Here is a 20,591-nt window from a genome sequence, read left to right as displayed (position 1 = left end):
ATTAGCATTGATGAAGCCACCTGTGGAAATAACGTGGATGAATCTCACAAAACATTTTTTTTCTCACCACATGCAGTAGAAGCACTACTGCTATTTTTGCTACCAGCATTACCACAATGTAGATGTTCCACCCACTAGGAGGTGTGTCTATTTGAATGTGTGTGGTTTATTTGGAGCAGATGCTGCGTTGTACTGCACCAAATGAAGACTTAGTGTCAACTTTTCCTACAAGACTACCCTCTGGTGCCCCCAAACTCCTCGTATACTCTCTCTCACATTTCCATTCCATTACATCATGTCATGCTCCGTCAGCAAACCTGATAAAAGGAACTTGTTTTCACTTTTTTTGCAACAGAATTAGTTAATCCCTATTCAGTTAGTGAAAGTGCAAAAAGGGGCAAAATAGCAAAAATGTAATATGTCAATGGAGTAACGAAACGTTTAATTTAAAGACAAAATGAAAGGGTACGAAGAGTGAACATGGTTTTGTTTAACCATTTACATTTTTTTAGGCCAGAAATCTTTGTGATGTTATAATTTTAAAGGAACAGTTTACATTTCACTCTACTTCTGGGTAACATCTTTCCTTTTGCTCTCTTTTTTATTTACTGGTTTCATCATACAACAACCGTGAATAAGTCTGATTGTGGCCTACACTCGTGGACATTGTTTTCTGTGGTTATTTAAAGCTAAGAGGAAGTGTGCGAGTGTGAGAGAGCAGTCGAAAAATTCTCATGCCCTTCTACTCCTTGCAGTCTTGTTTACATTCCCATGTATTTTTGTGGACAACTACTTCATACTATCTTGGTCTCTTATTTTTCACATTTGCACTTTTTTCTCTCCAGTCCATCTCTGGTTGCTCTCTTTAGGGGCCCAAGTGGCATATTAAAGTTTAGATACCAGATGATTACTAAGTCCTCTCATTCCTTGACAAACTGGGAGCTCTAACTGGGCTGATTCTTTTAGCAACTTCCAGCCCACAATCCTTGTTTCATTATTAGTTTTATTGGGGTGTTGTTTAATTTTCTTTCATTTACATTTCCAATTCCAGCAGCAAGGTTATAATGTTGATGAAACGCAAGCCCCAGTTTTTCTCTGTGCTTTTGTGGGTTTCGTTTGGCTACTCCGGCCAACTACATTTTTTTTCTTCTGCATTCCCCTCTTTCTTGCTACTGTCACAATGAAATTTCCCGAATACGGGATTAATAAAGTTATCCAATCCAATACTGCCAAAACCTTTGAAAACTCTAAATATTTATTGGGTCCCAATGCAAATGAATACTTTTTCTAGGATGCACCCTGACTCAAGTTAGGTGGCAAATGTTTTTGGTACCCCCGATCCTAGTAAGGATAAGTGGTAGACAAGATGGATGCATCAATTGTAGGGTGTTTAATATCCTTTCTTTTGTGCCATGCAGGAAAAACGAAAACGTCAAAGTGAGATTGAAGACAGGAGAAGGCAGCTTGATGATTTGGTTTTACAATTACAACATATCAAGGTTGGTATTTATTTTTTTGGAGTTTTTGTCTTTACATAAGAAAGTCATCAGTGCACATACCAGTACGATACTTTAATATTAAAATGCCTGCAGAATTAATATAGAAATCGCAGCAAAAATTAACTGAAAAATAGCCAAGGTTCACAAAGGTTATTGCAATTTAATAAATGGAAGATACAGCTAACATGTTGTTAGTAATTAAAAAGAAAATAGCGCAACAGAGAGTAATTTATGATTGAGCTCTTTTATATTTCACACAGCGATGAATGCTTTGACCTCGTGAACATTATCAGCAGACAAAACATGCAAAGACACGTAAGCATGTGACATGTTGTTAATGTCAACCCTTACCCTAATTGTGACCTAACACATCAACAAGGGCTGGATCTAGAGGTGACTGTAGTGTAGAAGATGCTATTTTTTGTGTGCTCTGCAATGAACAGCCAGACCGGCTTATTCCATTCACAATTTTTTTTCGCCGGCCCCCCCTGCTTGTTTAGAACCAAAACACAATTGTTGCGCTATTAAAAAAAATCTCTTTTGAAAAATGATTGTTTAACAAATGAAAGATTGAGTTTACACACTTAGAGAAGGTGAAGTAATTCAGTCACTCGTCTATTAGGATCCGACAGCCGTTTCTGGCCACCATTAAACATTTCAACTCTACGTTGCGCGGTTTGGAGAAACGTAGTGAAAGACTCTTACTTTACACATTCACAGACAAATATACTCACACTTCCAAAAATCATGTTTTATAAGGATTATATATGAATTAATTGTTGTTATTTTGTTCAATAGCTCCTAAGACATTTGACAGATTGAGACAAAATTTACAGAAACGACAGGCAATTTCATTATGTTCAACAAACACCTTTTAGTTTTTCAACAACCCACTCCATTTTATAATTATTAATTTATTACTGTTATTAGCACCCAATATCTTCAATAGCTCCCAAGCAATTTGAAGTATAGGCACCAACATTACAGAAAAGATAGGTGATTATGTTATGTTTTAGGAACACCTTTTGGTTTTTCAATAACACACTGCAATTATTAATCATTAATCTATTATTTTTATTAGAGCCATTTGACTTATTTTTCAATAGCACATTCCATGTATTAATTATTTATTACTATTATTAGCAGCTAATATCTTCAATACCTCAAGAGAGAAGCAAGCTAACATATTTCAGGTCAGGCATACTCAATACTCGATAACACTTGCAAATGCTCAAAGCTTCGATAAGGTAAAGAAATTCAATCAAATTGAATATATATATATATATATATATATATATATATATATATATATATATATATATATATATATATATATATATATATATATATATATATATATATATATATATATATATATATATATATATATATATATATATATATATATATATATATATATATATATATATATATATATATATATATATATATATATATATATATATATATATATATATATATATATATATATATATATAAAAATATGAAGTGAATTGGTTTTAAATGCTGAGGCAAGATAGAATGCGTGGGAAACTGCCTGCGGGTGGCCATTTTCCTATGAATATCCGGTCAGTGGGGAAAAAAAATACATTCCTTTCTCTAATTAAAGGCTTTTAAACACTTGGAATGAAAGAGTCCTTTATTAAGTAAGTTTGATTCCTGACTACTTCTGGTTTCCACTTATAAACACCCACTCATTAGAAACTCCGACAAAGGATTGTTGATTAAAGCCATGCACACCTCTTGTTTTTGGCCATTAAAGTGTCGTACTCCATGCAGTTGAATTCTTCATGCACACATGAGCCAAACAATGTCCTTACACAAGAATATAGTACATAGGTAGGATCCTGGATGAAAACTCATTGTATGTTCAGTTTTTTTCACAACATAATAGTTTGCAAAAAAATTTAAACCAAGGTTTGACGATGTCTGTCTTTTAAAGCTACCAGATTTTAAAACTACAGTCTGCGGCATAATCTTATGACTCTAAAGCCAAAATGAGCCAACGGCTCTATCTCTCTCTTTTTTTTTTATTCCTTTTTTGCTTTATGAAAAAGTATTGACTGGGCCAGTAACATTATCCAGGATGAAATAATCAATATTGTTATTGCAGCAGAATCTGCAGTATAGGAGACCTTGTTTTTTGAGCACAACACTCCCCTGGAGTCAGCACACTGCCCTGTTTACTTTTCACACACACACCAACAGTCAGCTTGATGTAATCAGTATCTTGCCACAGAATCCCATTAAATGGCAATTAAACCTGTGTACCAAGAAGCCAAGTAGCGTGACGCATGCTTTGTAGTATTCCCTCTGGGGACCCAGTGCCCCAAAAGACTACGAAGACTTGAACTCACTCAATGGATGAGAACAGCCGCAGCCTCTCAGATTGTATGTGATGTCCAATAGGCAAGTAAAAATCATAGTATTGTATATTTTAAAGTAATATCCTTCACCACTTTGTGGTGGTGATATAAACTTAAACTGGTTGAACTTTCTGACATTTAAAGAAGTTGCAGGTCGGCACTCAAAATGGTTAGAGATGAAGCCAAGTGTCAAAGATCAAAAGATTTGGTGACGCAAAGTCCACTCTGGCATATAATTGGATCCTCTTGAATTTGAGGCATTCAAATCGAAAAAAAAACTGAATTAACGACAAGTCTAGTGATACAGACTTGGTAGAACTTAGTATTACAATTCTTATTCCGCTCACTATGAAGCTGTTTAACGTGCATGCTTTATATATCTCAGACGGAGATGACTGCTGGTGGGAAGTTATTTCCTCTCACAAACTTATAGCTGAAGAGGATAGCTCTATATTTAGCAGTAGCAGCATCACCTGAGATATATCTGTTTGCAGTCCAAAGCCATGCGGGAGCGATGGCTCCTCCAGGGAATGGCGGTGGAACAGGAGGAGGCACGCCGGAAACAGCTAGAACTGGACGAGGAGCACGTGAAAAGGCTGGAAGACATGATACAAAGGTGTTGTTTTTGTCCTTATTTATTTTATTGGATAAGAAGATATGCCTAACAGATGCAAATCGTAACAGTGATGATAATAATAAGAGGATTTTTTTGCCATTTTAACATTGATTCTGACAAAATTGGTTTTGTGTTCTTTCCTAAGTTAGGCCAGCCAAGATCAAATTTGCACTCCCTATGATTCACAATCCACTTTCTCTTTGAGAAAAAATACTGGACATCTACTCTTCACAGAGCAGTCATCCAACACTTAACTACACGTGGCCCTTGGAGTACATCTCAAAATAGAATTCTAATTTTGTAGTACTGCAAGTGGCACATCACAAACATTCTCTCATCTGTTGTCATCAAATTGCCCATCAACATATGAACACTGAAAGTGTATAAAATAGCTCCTTGGTATTTCAGTAACAGCTTTTAACGCTTAAGCCATATGAGCTTAAAGAGCAAACGATAAAAGAGGGGAAATTTCTCATCAAGTCAAAACATTTGCAAGAGGTATGAGAAAGGTGAAGGTGAATATAATGACAAAGCAGAAAAGTGACCAAATGTGATAGAGATGTACGTACTTCCTGTTTCTGTATCTTTGGAAGAAGATTCATTGAGCATTACTCTACTATACTTATTTCTATTTTGAAGGGGTTTGTGAGTTCACTGGTGCTACAAAGAAAGTGCCAGTTTTTTTCATCAAAACACTAATCCCCAAGAAACATTGTTCAAGAGAACATGATGAAGTGGTATTAGCAGATGCTCCTCAGCTGCATTATACGGATAGATGTGACTGAGACTTAAGAGATTGTATTCCAGTTTTGGTGTTTGAAAGCATGTTTGTGTAAATCGCCGTCAAATTTTCTTTTTTGTTCAATGCAAAATTTTGTGTAATAGCTAAAATGCCACTTCCAACATTATCTAGTCCCAGTCGCCACAACACACATTTTTTTCACATTTCATCACTTTTGCAATTCGTGTATGCTGACGATCACATAGTGTATGTACAGTAATTGTTGCAGTGCATTTTTCTCGATGGTCGGTTTCAGCCTTTGCTGTGTGGTGTGCCAAACACACATGTTGTAACAATTAGCCAATGGGGTGCGTTTTTCTACCGAAAAAGGATTCGAACAAATTCATTTTGGTTTAGTTACTCTATTTATCAGAATCTAACCAGTAACCGGAATTCCAAGCTGTTGTTATTTGTAGCATGGATTCATGTTAACAAATACATTGGTACATACACTTATGAATGCTTCTACATACAAAATATTCACATTAACAGCAGCTTTGATTAAGATAGGAAAAACAATCCATGTTTTGAAACATCAAACAAAAGCAAATATCCCCCAAACGTAAATACACTTCCTGTATCCAGTATTTTATGTTTTGCTTTCACATTGATCTCCCAACACTCAGCTGGGGTCCCATTGGAAACAAAGCTGCGTCTCTAAGATGCCGTAATGGAGGTTAGCGCACTTTAGGCAGCCATGCTGGTTAGGCGACAGGAGAGCACGGCGCCAGCCCGACCCAAAAATGGCTTGCTCCAAACAGATGGCAAAACTATTGGGTGATTTAAAAAAAAAGACCAAGAGAGTGCAGTAGTTATTAATATGCTTATATGAGATAGAATAATACCAGAGAAGAAGAAAGTAACTTATAAAATTGTCCGAAGAAAATATTATGAAAGAAAAGAAAATAATGACATCATTAAAAATCTATAAAAACTGCATAATCGTTGTTCTGTACACATAAGGAAGCAAGCGTCTAAAAAGGGATCTTTAGCTACATTTCTCTGGGATCATAAACCAACCAGAGCAGTATATAAAAACTGAGTGTTGAGAAGAAAGAGGAGCCATTGTGTGCAGCAAAGGACGTTCACTCTCACCCTGCCTGAAGGACAAACACTGAGTGAGCAACTGAGGCAATGGGAGTTTTACAAATAACCCTATCATTACACAGCAAGCTGAGTAAACAAGAGAGAAAGAAAAACAAGGTAAAATGCCCTTTACTATGTGGCACATACCTGAAGTTTGCCATTACAATTCTACTTTTGGATTGCTGCCATTTCATGTTGCAGACACATTTAGCCATTATTACAGAAAAAAAACAAATGGTTAATAGGTTTTGCTCAAGATCTGTTTTCCCAGGAACCAACCTCCCGCAATCTACTTTTTTCTGGGCGACGTCAAAGCTCAGCAGTATGTTTAGGGGAGCTCACACTTTTATAGCACGAGCTAATGAAGAAATGTTCAAGTCGAAAAGATCTACCCATGCATGTGTTTATTCATAAAACTGATGTTGGTGTTTGTTGTATAACCACATTTGTACAATCCCATATACAGTGGTACCTCGAGATACGAGCTTGATACACAAAACAAATTTAAATGAACTTGGACTATGATACAGACACACTCAAAAATAAATTTAATCTAACCTTACGCTAAACATAATTCAAATTTAGTTTTCAATTTTGGTACATTTCTTCTTCCCGGCCAAGTTGGTTCTATTTGCCCTGCCTCCACCCTGACTTTCACATGCACAATTTGATTCTTTGTGTTACACCCTGCATTTTCTTATTGCTTGAAACACAGGGAGAAATGATCACACAGTGATTAGTTGTTGTCTTCAACCAACTTTTACTGTAATGACTAAAAATCTCTCGTGCCTCAACCTATGTGCACCGAGACATTGATGATCAAATTCCGATACAGACTTTAACACATTACTTGTTATTTGGATGAAGGCATCACTAATCGAACACTGATAAACATCCAATCCAAAACTAGTTGTAATCCCCAACATGCAATCATTAATAACTTAAACATTTAGCATGTCATACTCTATCATTAATAACCTACACACTTGAGCATGTCACATTTGCTTTTGTATTGTCTTCAAAATATTCCCAAAACAAGGCACACAAATGCCCTCACAATAGGATAACGCATGACCACTTGCCAACGAGAAGTCATTCGCACTGACTAACAAAAAAAGAAAACACTGAAAAAATGCAACGCTCCGCCCATTGCTCACAGAGACATTACACGAGGGAAATGTGGGGAGAGAGACACTGCCCATGATGTTCTTATGAGCAGTGTCTCGCGTCCACTGTCTGCCCGTATATCAAAATGTGTCCCCTATATTAAGATAAATATCTGCTCAAAATTTTACTCGGATTGCTCATATGTCGAGGTACCACTGTAATTTGTATATTCCTAAAACACTCCTTTAACACATACCTTTCCATCACTACCAAAGGGCGGCGTAATGACACCTCTCTGGTTAAGAAATTCCGGCTCGACATAGTTGGGGTAACCTCTCTGCACAGCTTGGGTTACGATACCACTCCTCTTGAGGGGGTTGGAAACTTTTCAACTCTGGAGTTGCCTATGGTGAGAGGCGCCGAGCAGGTGTGGGCATACTTGTTGCACGGTGGCTGTATGTCGGGGTTTACCCCGGTGGACAGGAGGGTAGCATCCCTCCGTCTTTGCGTGGGGGGACGGGACCTAACTGTTGTTTGTGTATACACCTAACAGCAGTTCAGAGTACACATCTTTTTGAAAGTCCTTGGAGGGGCTGCTGGAGACTGCTCCTTCCGGGGGTCTTCCTCGTTCTGCTGGGGTACTTGTATGCTCAAGTGGACAATGACAGGAGGGGAGTGTGTCAGGAGCGGCCCGTTTGTCAATCCTGGCGTGCCGTCAGGGCAGAGCAGCTTCCTGTTTTGCTTTTTAAACATCAATGAGTCCTAGCATCATTGTCGGATCGTTCCTCCATGCGTCCGGCATTTTCCCATCTACTCCTGCAATGCTTCTGTACAATTCCAGCTTGGTCCTCTACGTGATTACCCGGACCATCATTTGCATTTTCGGTGGGCTATCTACAGTGAAACAGCGCGTGGCGGCCTGCGGGGAGGCTCAGGGAGAAGTTTCAAACGCCGTCTGACTTCTTTGTGGGGAGGCGCAGCAGCATGGTCTTTCACCGTGTCGGCTGTCCTATCTACAATGGGCCACCACATGGTGGCGGGTGTGCTGTGCCGTCCTCCGGGAGGAGGTGAAGAGCGCCGCGCCGCAGGGAGAAGCGGAAGGGGGGCCTGGACGCGTGTCCAAGATCCTCTCTCGACCTCGCCTGTCCAAGTTCCTCGCTCGACCTTGCCCGTCCAAGTTACTCGCTCGACCTCCCCCGTCCAAGTTCCTCGCTCGACCTCACTCGTCTAAGTTCCTCGCTGGACCACGCCCGTCCAGACGCCTCAGCCGGCCACGCCGTTCCAAGCTTCCCAAATTCCCGTGCCGAAACCACGCAAAATACCCCCTATGCCATCGGGGCCGCCAGTCGCACACATGCCAACGAACCAGGCTTCCGGTGCCGACTGGCCTGCCTAGTTCTTGTTTGCCTAGTTCCTGTCCGCCTAGTTCCTGTCCGTCTAGTTCCTGTCTGCCTAGTTCCTGTCCGCCCAGTTCCTGCCCGCCCAACTCCTGCCAGTCCAGCTCCTGCCCGCCCAGATCCTTCCCACCCAGCTCTTGCCCGCCCAGCTCTTGCGCGCCCGGAGGCAGCGGGGATGCGCCCCCTGGACGAGGGGGTGGTGACGGCGAGAAGTTGTGGGGGTGCTGGAGCCAATCCAAGCTGTCTCCAGGCCAGAGTAGGACACCCTGAATCGGGGGCCAGCCAATCGCAGGGCCAAGTAGGCAGACAACCATGAACACTCACACCCGGTACTCGGACGTTTGGTCGACAGACGTTTGGTCGACAGACGTTTGGTCGACAGACACTTGGTCCCCGGACGTTTCGTCAAACGGACGTTTGGTCGACGGACAGTTCTCTCTCTCTCATGATTATAATTTTGAGAGCGAGAGATTACCTGGTTGATCGCTTTCAATTGTAAACTCTCTCTCGTGATTATAATTTTGAGAGCGAGCGAAATCCGGCGAGCAAACGTCCGTTCGACGAAACGTCCGGGGACCAAGTGTCCGTCGACCAAGCGTCTGTCGACCAATCGTCTGGGAAATTTAGAGTGTCCAATCAGCTTACCATGTATGTTTTTTGGGGGGGAGATCTGGGAGGAAGCCGACATACCCGAAGGACACCCAGGCCCGGGGAGAACATGCAAACTCTACACAGTTCGACATGACCTGGATTTGGAACCACGACCCCAGAGCTATGAGGCCGACGCGCTAACCACTCGCGTCACCGGGCCGCCCTGTACACTACCAATTGTATAAATTAACAGATTGGTTTGCCTCTTTGTAGAGCAATAAATGTTCATTTCAATGAAGAATGTTAATATTTTTCTGTCACCCCCGATTGCTTGAAGAAACCCCAAATAGCATTTGTTACTGGTGTTTTATGGTCTTACCTTCACTCATTGCCAAACTCCTTCTAGTTTACTTTATAGATGTGTAATTTAGAGAAAAATGATGCTATCATTTTTAACACATTAGAATAGCAATGCAGACCAAATCCCCTACGTCAAATAATTTTCTCAAGAGTGGACAGCTTTGTCTGAGAATCATATCATTTTAAGTGAAGCAAAGAAGCATAGAAGCATAAACAAATCCAAAGCAGACCAGAAGTGATCCCAAAACATAAACGACTGATGTATACTGATTGGCGGCCCTATCACAGCTGACTCGGGGCCAGATGCGGTGTACACCCTGAATTGATGGTCAGTCAGTCACAGGGCATGAGAATACGGACAACCATTCACAATCATACCTAGGGGCAATGTAGAGTGTCTAATCAGCCAACTATGCATGTTTTTGGAATGTGGGAGGAAAACGGAGCACCCAGAAAAAACCCACATGGGCTCGGGGGACTCCCAAACTCCACACAGGCGACCCAGACTCCAGGACTCTAGAGGTCTGAGGCCGACGTGCTAAACCATTCATTCGATGGTCCGCATAAGGTTCATGTATTCATTCATTTTCTGTAACGGTTATCCTCACAAGAGTCAAAGGTGGTCTATCCCCTGCGTGAAGCTCATCACAGCCCTGAATTGGTTGCTAAGCAATCACAGGTCACAGGGAGATGGAGAACCATTCAGTCTCATACGGTGTTCAGCCCATTTGCCATGCATGTTTGGGATGTGGGAGGAAACCGGAGAAAACCCTCGCAGGCCTGCAAACTCCACACAGGAAAGTTATAATTCAACTCCTTTGTATGGACTCCAGCTCCCCAACAAACCTATTGGGGACAAGGATGGAATCCAATGAAACAACAGACAAAAGAAAGAAAATATTACATATCAGAAAGCAGGTTTTCTGACTTTTCAACTGTTATGCAAAGTTTGCTGTTTGTCTCTTATTAGTTATATTTTCTGCCAAATCTGTGGCCTTTCGGTTGCACTTTTTGTGTGATTTCTTTCACACATTGTAGCCCTTCGTTTCCTGATGTCATTAAGCATTGCTTCTAGTTACACCATAATCCTAATGAGGACAAGTCGTTTAGTAAATAGATGGATGGAATCCGATGAAAACACAAACAAAAATAAGACATGCTCAGTTGAGATACTTGATACTTTCATGAGAGGAAAATAGATTTGAGACTTTTTTAAGAGCGCAGAAGTATTTTTTTTCACCCGTGAAATGTTTGGAATAATTGTAGCTTTATGACGCTACTTACAGAGGCTAACCTCAACCAATGTGATCTTTTCAGCAGCTCTGTATCTCGTAAACTGGCTCACAAAAGAATACGTAATCATTTGGATGGCCTTTGATCAGATATGCACTTTTCCCTGTCCCATGACGTGCAATGTTTCCATAGCAAATAGCCTGCAGGACGGAAACATTGGGTTTTCTTTTAGCCTTGCCGATGTCATAAGTTGAAGAAATTTGAAGAAATATATCCATCCTTACTTGAAAAGGACACAGAAACACAGTCCTCACCACTTATTTTTCTCATCCAATGTTTACATTATCATTCATCTTTGGTAGTTGTAGACCAATATTACAAATGAAACTGTACATACCTGGCAACCTATGCTGAAAACTGCCCTTATAAGTGATTATAATTCCATGTACAAACCCCCCAAAAAACTTGCAAACAGTTTGTAAGGTTTTTGGGGGGTTTATACGGGGAATCATAATCATTTATAAGGGCAGTTATCGGCAGAGGTTGACAGGTATGGTAACAACGGGAGATCAAAATGATCATGACAAACAACGCACTGTGTGATCAAATATTTTACACATTGCGAGAGGTAGCATCTTAGCTTTTCAATAGACACTGCCTTGTGCTATTCCTGCATTGATTAACTGGGGCGTCAAAGCAGTTTTTCTTACTTAGCGTCCCCTCATGGATCCCTTTGGAGGTGATTTATACCACTTAATTCACTTCAAATTGTATAAACAAAAACATATAAGTACAGTCAAACGTTTTGATACAACCGCTCCGTCATACGACATTCTTCTCTTACGACAAAAAATTCAAACGAATAATTCGCCCGAGATACGATCAAAATTTTGTGATGCGACCAAGCCAGGTGGCCATGGCACTGGCTTTTTGCATCTCTTTCATGTATAAAATATTTCTTCAACCACTGGGCGGACATTGCATTTCCCCATCCGCCAGCTTTTTCCCCGGCGTTGGGTACATTTACAGGTAAACAATATTACTGTGGATCGGCAGAGTTTTGCAAAGAAAAGGCGACCGTTGACAATGGGCATGAAACGCGAAATAATTGAAAAATGAGTGGAGTACATGTTATTGAGCTCGCTAGGCAATAATAGATCAACTATTTCCACCATCTTTAAGCAGAAGGACGCATCAAAACATTTGCCTTGATTATCGCCGAGGAAAGTTACATCCCCCAGCAAGTTTTCAACTGCGATGAAACTGGTCTTTTTTGGAAAAAGATGCCTAGGCGGACATTCATCGTGGCAGAGGAGAAAGCATTACCGGGACACGGGCATAGGCATGAGAAAAATTCATAGCACTTTTTGCCTTACGATACGAGACAAATTTGAGAGCATACGAGATGGTTCCCGATGCGGCTGTCTGGGTGGAGTATGCGAGAGGTTGCTTATTAGAAGAGCATCGCTCTGTCTTTCTTGGCGCATCTCCCTCTCGTAAAGATATCTACGAGTACCGGCCACACAGCATTTTCTGCATTAATCAGTGCAAAATTAAGGGGAAAAGCAATGTGTCCAAAGCAAGCCAGTGCAAGCTGCGCAGTGACATTCATAATGAGATGGAGAACCTTCGTTTAATATGGTTAAAAGATAAACAGTTAGTGTGAAATAGCTTGACAGAGTCAATAATCGCAAAAAAACAGCGGACTCTACATGGACTTGGAAGCAAAGCAATCATCTGAAAAAGACACCGCCTGAACCCTTCAAAGCGAGTCGTGGCTGGTTCGATAATTAAAAAAAAAACAAAGTTGTGATACACTCAGTTGTGACGCACGGGGAAGCAGCTAGATCCGACTTGAAGGCCGTGGCAGATTACATTAACACCCTTGCCTCGGTTATAGCACAATACAGTTACCCCCATTTAAGTGTGTGTGTATTGTAATCTAATTTCATTTTAAGTTAAATTTAAAGTTTGTTATGTTACGAACGCATTGCCATTCGACAAGTCTCTCTCCTGTCCTCTCTTGTTCTGTCTCGTCCGTGCACTCTGCAGTAAACGCTACCGTCTGTCTGTACTGAATAATATCACATTTTAGCAGTGGTGGACCATCGGGCCTACAAGGGCTTCTCTGCTGGCCTAAAAAAATCTGAACCACAGACTATTGTTAATTATGTTTTGTCTATGAATACCTATTACATAATTCCAAATTGTCTGTGATCTTATTTTCATTGCTTTTCCCCTGGTTGCGCTGCTTCCAGATGTGTGTTCTCATATTTAAGCATCTAACCAATCACATTTCAGCTATTATTTGTTGGCAGGGTAAGAAATCTGCCTTATGGGCTTCACAATCAGTTCTACAGGCTCTGCTGCATAAAACAAGCGTCAATAAAACTGTTTCTTTAACCAATCAGATTTCAAGTTGGCAACACCACAATGCTTTCACCCTGGTACACCTGAAAATGTGGCAAATAAAAGTGCCCCTAAACAGTCAGCAGTGAATAAAATTGCGTATGATGCTAAAAATTAAGATCTACCTGTTTATTCTGGAAACGTGTGGCAAGAACAAAGGTTCGGGTCCTTGTGTGACACTATCATCTTCGTTCTTCACACTTAGAGTAAATATGGCACACACATTCTTTGTATCCCAGAGGAGTTTACTAAAGTGTTCGCAGTGCTGGCAGTCTGTAAGGAAGCAAGCATGGTTTTCCTCCCTAGCCACTTCCTTCTATTGTTTCTGCATCTATCTCTTAACGTTGCTTTGCCTAGTGTTTTGACACCATCCTTTACACATGAGCATCTCAAATTTTAGGCTAGCTGTGATGAAAATGCAAATAATGAAATGGGCTGCACTGTGGTATAAAGGTAAATATGTATGCACTAAAATTCCTTTCTTCACATGACTGTGTCTGACATTACTTGCCCTTATCTTTTCATGTGAGTGTCAATGTTTTCCTTTTTCTCTCTCTCTCACTCTCTGTGGCCAAATTCAGATGCATTATGATCAAGTCTAGTGTTTATTTCGCTGCCATTAGACGGCGCCAGACATCCAATCCATAAAATTTATCTTAACCAGCATTGTCCTCATTAAGAAATTTTAAAGTAACAGATTTCGTCAGTTTTGGTAGTCTTTTGACTTTTGCTGTGTTCGTTCACCACTTCACGGCTTCAACATTCGCGCCTTCAGTACATTGCAATGTTTTTAATTAAATTGAATGCTTTTATTTTCATTATACAAGTATAATGAGATTTAAGGGTTAAAGGACTTCACTATGAAGTGCACAAATACAACAACAAACAAAAAGACAAATAAAAAAACAATCAATAAGTAATAAAAAATTATAAATAAATAACTAGTCCAAGTGAGGGCTGGGTTTTAAGCACACAACCCTTCCATTGCAGACCGGCAAGCATCGACAGATGTCACGGTCCCATAACAATGATGGAATGCTTGGTCTGGAGCACCGTCTCTTCTCCCGGCACTATCGTCCATTGCTCACAGCTGATACCGCGTGCATGACAGCGGAGGCACGGCTGAACGGCTCCAACAACGTCTTGGACTAGCACAAAGAAACCAAGCCAAGTGACGGGTGGATACGAGTCGCAAATGTTGTAAAACAACAAAGCAAAAAGCGCAAAGTACAAGGCAAAGTATATGGGAAAGCATTAAGAAATACTAAAATGCAATTAAATAAGATGAAGAGCAACAAAAACACAAAACGAGCAAGGGCAGACGGAGCTACCGCTACTGGCTTCTGCTACCGGCTGCTGCAACTGGCTGCCGCTACCGGCTGCCGATTGACCGGTGCCATCTTTTTAAATTTCTTACATGTTTTATTTCATATAAATGAAAAAAGCACGTACGTGGTCAGTACAACCAAAAAATGTGTCGATGGCAGTCTAGTTTGTCATCCTAGCTAAGATGGCGGCGCCACGAGCGAGCAATGGCAGGCACAATTTAGTGAGTTTTTTCACATTTTATTCAAGATGAGGTTTTTCTTTCTTGAATTTCATGCATAGACGTCGAAATACATTTTGTTAAGCCTTTTAGGTGTTCATCTTTTCCCTATTTTGAAATAAATGACAATTTCAGCCGCAATGTCTTGCATAATGGCATTTCGTCTTTTTCACCTAACATTTTTCTGCTATTCTCATTAGAGCCCATAAAAGCCATACCCTCGATTCAGTCATAATTTTTTCAGGAACAAATATGGCGATATGCAAAATACAGGAGGTACAAAGTGACTCAGGGGATTAGCCGTAAATCTTGATTAGGTCCTCATAGATGCAGTATGGTGACAGCTTTCGGGACGAAACTGTCCTTGACTCTATTTGTCCCGGCTGCTATGGCACTGTAGTGCCTGCCAGATGGCAGCATGTTGAAGTGGAGGAAGTCGGGATGTGAATTGTCTTATATGATTCCCTCTGCCCTTTCCAGGCACCGGGATTTGTCGGCGCTGGACAGGGTACTGTATTTTGGTGTTTATTATACCCCACATTTAATATACCTGGGTATATCAAACGGCAGGGGTATATTAAATGGTGCACAAACGGGAAGGTACGATCCACTACGCACGTGACGGAGTGCATCAATATTTTGTAGACTACCTCTATTATGTTTAAATTGGGAATGTAACAGCATTAACCTTAATCTGTTTCATTAGTAAACAAAATAAGGGCTGCACTTTAAGCACAAGAGATTTTGGTACTTTAGCCAAGGTTACTAATCTACTCGAACCACTTTAAGCAACAACAAGCGAAAGTGTGCTCAGACCACAGCATTCAGTCAGCGCAGATCCAAAATTGGATAAACCAAGAGCAAAAAATGGATGAGACCACATGTTACCTGGTCATGAGATCCAGCAAGACGCTCCACTTCAAGGGAAAGAAAGGAGTTGAGGCGGTGGATACAGGTCATGCACACGATTCCCGGCTGTCGGGTTTCGATCTCGGGTAAGGTGCTGAAGACCATGGTGATCTTGAATGGGTTGAAAAAGATACCGAATATTACCATTCCAAAGAACATCGTCCTAGCCGTTGCAATAAGTGGTTCGGTGAATGAGCCGCTGATGCAGAATTGGATTTAAAAAAGTCCTCGAGCCCGAAATTTGTTACTGCTGAATACGCCGGGAGTAATCGTGATGTACAGGTATGGCTCACACCTTAAAAAAGCATCAAGTAGTCACCCACCAACCGAAAGCTTGCTTGAGGTATATTCCAGCTGGCATGTCCAACCTTTTAATGCCTCTACTCGTCGCCATCAACTCAGCATTCAAGGCATGAATGCGAGAACATTGGGAGGACTGGTTCGAGAATGGAAAGAGGGAATTCACACAGAAGGGAAACAGGAGGCGACCAGGCTGGGATCAGGAAGTAAAGTTTGTGTCCTGCAGGACGGATAATGCTGGATGCATCCAAATTCCGCAAAGCGTTTGAATGTTGTAGCATCAAGGAGAAAGGGGCAGCTCACTGCAACGCTGACCTGAACTCCGGCTTGAAAGCTTTGCTGGAGCAGAAAAAGAAAACCAAAGATCCCTTGCCAAATTTAGGACTGGAGTAGGAAGCTGAAAGAGGATGAAGATGAAGTTGTAATTGAGGAGAAGTCTTTTTCTGACAGACTTGTAAGTCTTTATCCGACTAGTAACTACTTACTGCTGAATAAAGTCTGACTTGGAATTTTAATGAACTTAAGTATCTATAATTACATCCCAATGAACACCATTCAAATCTTGCCAAAAAATCTGAGTTGCTGTTTAATATAACCGGGTATATTAAATGGCAGGGATATATTAAATGGCAGGGATATATTAAATGGCAGGGATATATTAAATGGCAGGGATATATCAAATGGCAGGGATTTATTAAATGGCGCATAAACGGGAGGCTCAAAAAAGCAAAAATCATTTCATATACAGCAAAATACAGTAGGTAGGGGGCAGTTGATGATCTTTTGAGCTGTGTTGCTCACCCTCTTCATTATTTTCCTGTCGACTTCTGTGTAGCTTGAGTGCCACACTGACACAGCGTAGGTCAGCATGCTCTCAATGTCAGTAGAAGGTCACCAGCAGGTTGGTGTCTAGTTGCTCCTTTCTGATTGCTCTCAGAATATGTAGCCGCTGCTGCACCTTCTTGACGAGTGCTGTGGTGTTTGCCGCCCAAGGGAGATCAGGAGAGATATAGACCCTCAGGAATCTGAAGGTCTCCGCTCGCTCCACATATTCACCGTGTTGATATACAGGGAGGACGGAGCTGCCCTTTTCTGTCGGTAATCCAGGATCAGTTCTCAAGTTTTGGAGACATTCAGAGCCGGTTTGTTGAGTGTTCACCACACTGAGTCCAGGGACCTCATCCCTGTAAGCCGACTGGTTCTCCTCTTTGATCAGTGATTTCACATTCCAGAGATCATCCCTACCACCATTGCACCGGTCGCAAATTTCACAATGATGTTCTGAGGTTGGCTGGGTCTGCAGTTGTGTGTACGGATCATGTAGAGTAGTGGACTCAGCTTAGAGTCTTGGGCAAGCCAGTGCTGAGCGTTTGGGCAGATGAAGGGTGATGACCCAGTTTCACATTCTGGCCTCGGTTGACCAAAAAGTCTTTAATCAAGGAGAAGGTGGAAACCCCAGGTTTGCCAACTTGGGGATAACAATGTCCGGTCTTATGGTGGTAAAGGCTGAGCTGTAGTTGATGAAGAGCATTCTGACATAGCTGCCTCTTTTGTCAAGGTACCTCAGTGCAGCCTGGAGGGCTGTGGTTTATTGAATCTTCAGTCGATCTATTCAGCCAATATGCAAACTGATGTGGGTCGTGGATGAGGGGAAGACAGACTTTGATGTGTGGCAGTACCAATTGTTCAAAGCATTTTGTAATGATTGGTGTGAGAGCTACTGGGCAGTAATCCCCAGATTTTTTGTGGATGAATTCTTGGGTACTGAGTTGATGGTGACCGATTTAAGGCAGCCTGGCATGGAAGCTTGTTCTAGTGAGGTTGAAAATGTCTGTGAAGACTGGTGCTAGTGGGTCATTGTAAATTACGAAACTCATTCACAGTTCACATATGCGATTGCTGTTATTGATTCTGAAGTTTTCTGAAACTCATTTGTTGGTTTGAGATGTGCAAATATATCCAATATGGACACTAAATGTGTTTGTTGTGTATTTTCAGGCTTGAATCCGAAATCAGTGCGCTTGAGGGTGAAGAATCGCAAATCTCTGCTAAAGAGCAAGTTTTACAGGAACGCCTGAAGGAGACAGAACAATCTATAGAAGACCTTCAGAAGGTACAAAACATGAACATGGAAAAAATACAAACATGTATTGTATTTTAAGATATAATGAACTGAGCACACTTCTAAACAGATTATGCTGATTTGCTGTCTTGGGCATTGCTTTAATTTGAATTGAATACAGTTAAGAACATGACAAATTTACACTACATGAAAACCCACTCTTTGGTAAAATAGATAAACCTCAATTGTCATCCACAATTTGTTAAATAGTGCCATTGGGCCACCCAAAATTAATTGTACAGATTAATTATGTATTTCACCTGAGACAATATTTAATTTATACTTACAGTACATAACTGTTGCTCCTTTCGTTATCATTATAAATCATACTGACTGGTTTTCTTTTTTGCTCTCTCTTTCTTTTTCAGAGTTTGATGACACATGATGGAGGTATGATAATCCCCATGCATTCACAAAGACACACATGCACACAAATCGATAATACACACCAAGACAATCCAAAAGGATACTTGGTATCCCTAAGATTAGAGTTAGATACTCGTTTAAAGTCTAACAGTCACCTCAGTTTTTTTGTTGTTTTTTCAATTCAGTAGATTGGACCTCACTGAGACACAACCTGGATTCCTTACTGAAATAAAGCATAATAACGCAAAACACTGCTTTTTCCCATCCCACTGTTAACCAGGAAGCCAGAGTCACTTACCGGAAGTGATTTAGGCAGAGGGAGACTTTTTTGTGATTAGCATCCTCATCCGTGTAATTTCATCCACGTGGCAGCCAACGTTTAAGCAGTTTTTCCCTAAGCAAATCAATCATTTTTATTGGAACAATGGTTAATACTGACTCACTTTTGTTTTCATATTCTGGCTAGTCGTACGATAAAGTCAGCTAGACTCTACTACTTTTTTTCCATTAAATTCTTTCCTGCAAGTCTCAACAAAAGCAACAAAAAAACACGAAGAGGTGGCACGCTGGAACGATGAATGAATAGTAAGCAGTCTGGCCTCACAGTTCTGGGGACCTGGGTTCGAATCCAGTTTCCTTCCACATTCCAAAAACATCCATTGTAAGCTAGCTAGACTCTCTAAATTGCCCCTAAGTAGGTGTGTGCCCTCCGATTGGCTGTTCACCAATTCAGGGTGTCCCCTGCCTCGTGCCCGAAGTCAGCTGGGATAGGCTCCAGCACCCTCTGCGACTCTAGTGAGGATAAAGCGGTTCAGAAAATGAGATGAAATGAGGTGTATAAAACAGAGCAAAACTAAATTTCAAAAACCAACTTTCAAATAAATTAAGCAGAGAAACAGACATGGAAAATAATTTGTTCAAAACCCCGGAAAATAAATGATTTTGAAAAACAGATTTCTCAAAATTAATGAATTCAAAACACAACCCCAAAAATAAATTAAGTTGAAAAAAGGATCAGGGATTTTTTGTTTTAAGGTGAATGCAAAATGCTACTGTAGGAATCAACAGTAAGGTATCCATTTATATTTTTGAAAATGTTATTCTTAATTGTTTAAATTGGAACAGTAAATTACAGAGTGGTATTTGTTTTTACAACATTTCAAAGATTTTTTTGGTAAGTATTTGTCGAAAAAATCATTTAATCACCAGGACCGCTTTGAAAAATACCAAATAGTACATGGGCCAAAACCCAAACTACAAAAAATATCCATTCCTACCCAAGAGACTCATTGTTGTTACCCAGTGTTTGCATGTGTCAGTGTGTTTTGTCTGGATATAATAGTCATGCTGAGGCAGGACCAATTCTGGCCAGAGAGCCCCATGAACCTTTAAGCGCACACTCAGATCGTCACAAGCAGAGCACACAGACATATACTTGCCTGAACACAGACACTAAAACGCGTACACGCACACACGCCACGCTCAGCAAGACTATTGACACTCAAACTCACACAAGGCCATGACTCTGCATCCTGCAGTCGCTGCCTTTATGCACTCCCTATTCTCCAAAAAGCCATGTAAGCCCCTGCCGCTTTGTTTTTCCCCATCACATGAACATGAAAAAACTCCCGAACTCACACGCACACATGCTTTTGCTGCATAAGCACTTGAACCTCTGGGGTACTACGGTTGCCGTGGGCACAGAAGTGCGACAAGGACAGGGACACAGGGTGTGTATAAGGTTGTGTGTGTTTTTTTACAAGTCTATGATTCACTTCATAAATTTATGTTTATTTGTGTGTATGTGTGTGTATTTCTCTGTCAGCCTATAACACTAACTGTCTTTTACATTGCCCCTTGCCCCCCTCCCTTTTGTAAACGG

The 20,591-nt window shown here is 40.9% G+C and overlaps 1 protein-coding gene across 7 annotated transcripts in view; it reads left to right on the top strand.

The window, feature by feature from the left end:
• Window positions 1–20,591, top strand: part of palm2akap2 (PALM2 and AKAP2 fusion) — an 87,365-nt gene that overhangs the window by 16,425 nt on the left and 50,349 nt on the right. For 5 of the 7 annotated variants that reach the window (XM_077736755.1, XM_077736754.1, XM_077736753.1 and 2 more), the window contains 4 exons: window positions 1,419–1,499; window positions 4,381–4,502; window positions 18,220–18,334; window positions 18,712–18,733. In XM_077736755.1, coding sequence (XP_077592881.1) covers window positions 4,390–4,502; window positions 18,220–18,334; window positions 18,712–18,733 — 250 coding nt within the window. In that variant the 5' untranslated portion in view covers window positions 1,419–1,499; window positions 4,381–4,389. Of the gene's footprint in view, window positions 1–1,418; window positions 1,500–4,380; window positions 4,503–18,219; window positions 18,335–18,711; window positions 18,734–20,346; window positions 20,451–20,591 lie in introns of those variants that run through there. The other 2 variants (XM_077736757.1, XM_077736758.1) reach the window with 2 other exon arrangements.

Source organism: Stigmatopora nigra, chromosome 17 (assembly GCF_051989575.1).
Source record: "Stigmatopora nigra isolate UIUO_SnigA chromosome 17, RoL_Snig_1.1, whole genome shotgun sequence".
Lineage (NCBI taxonomy): Eukaryota > Metazoa > Chordata > Actinopteri > Syngnathiformes > Syngnathidae > Stigmatopora > Stigmatopora nigra.
The sequence above is the reverse complement of the archived record's forward strand: the minus strand, read 5'-3'. Positions and strand labels throughout refer to the sequence as shown.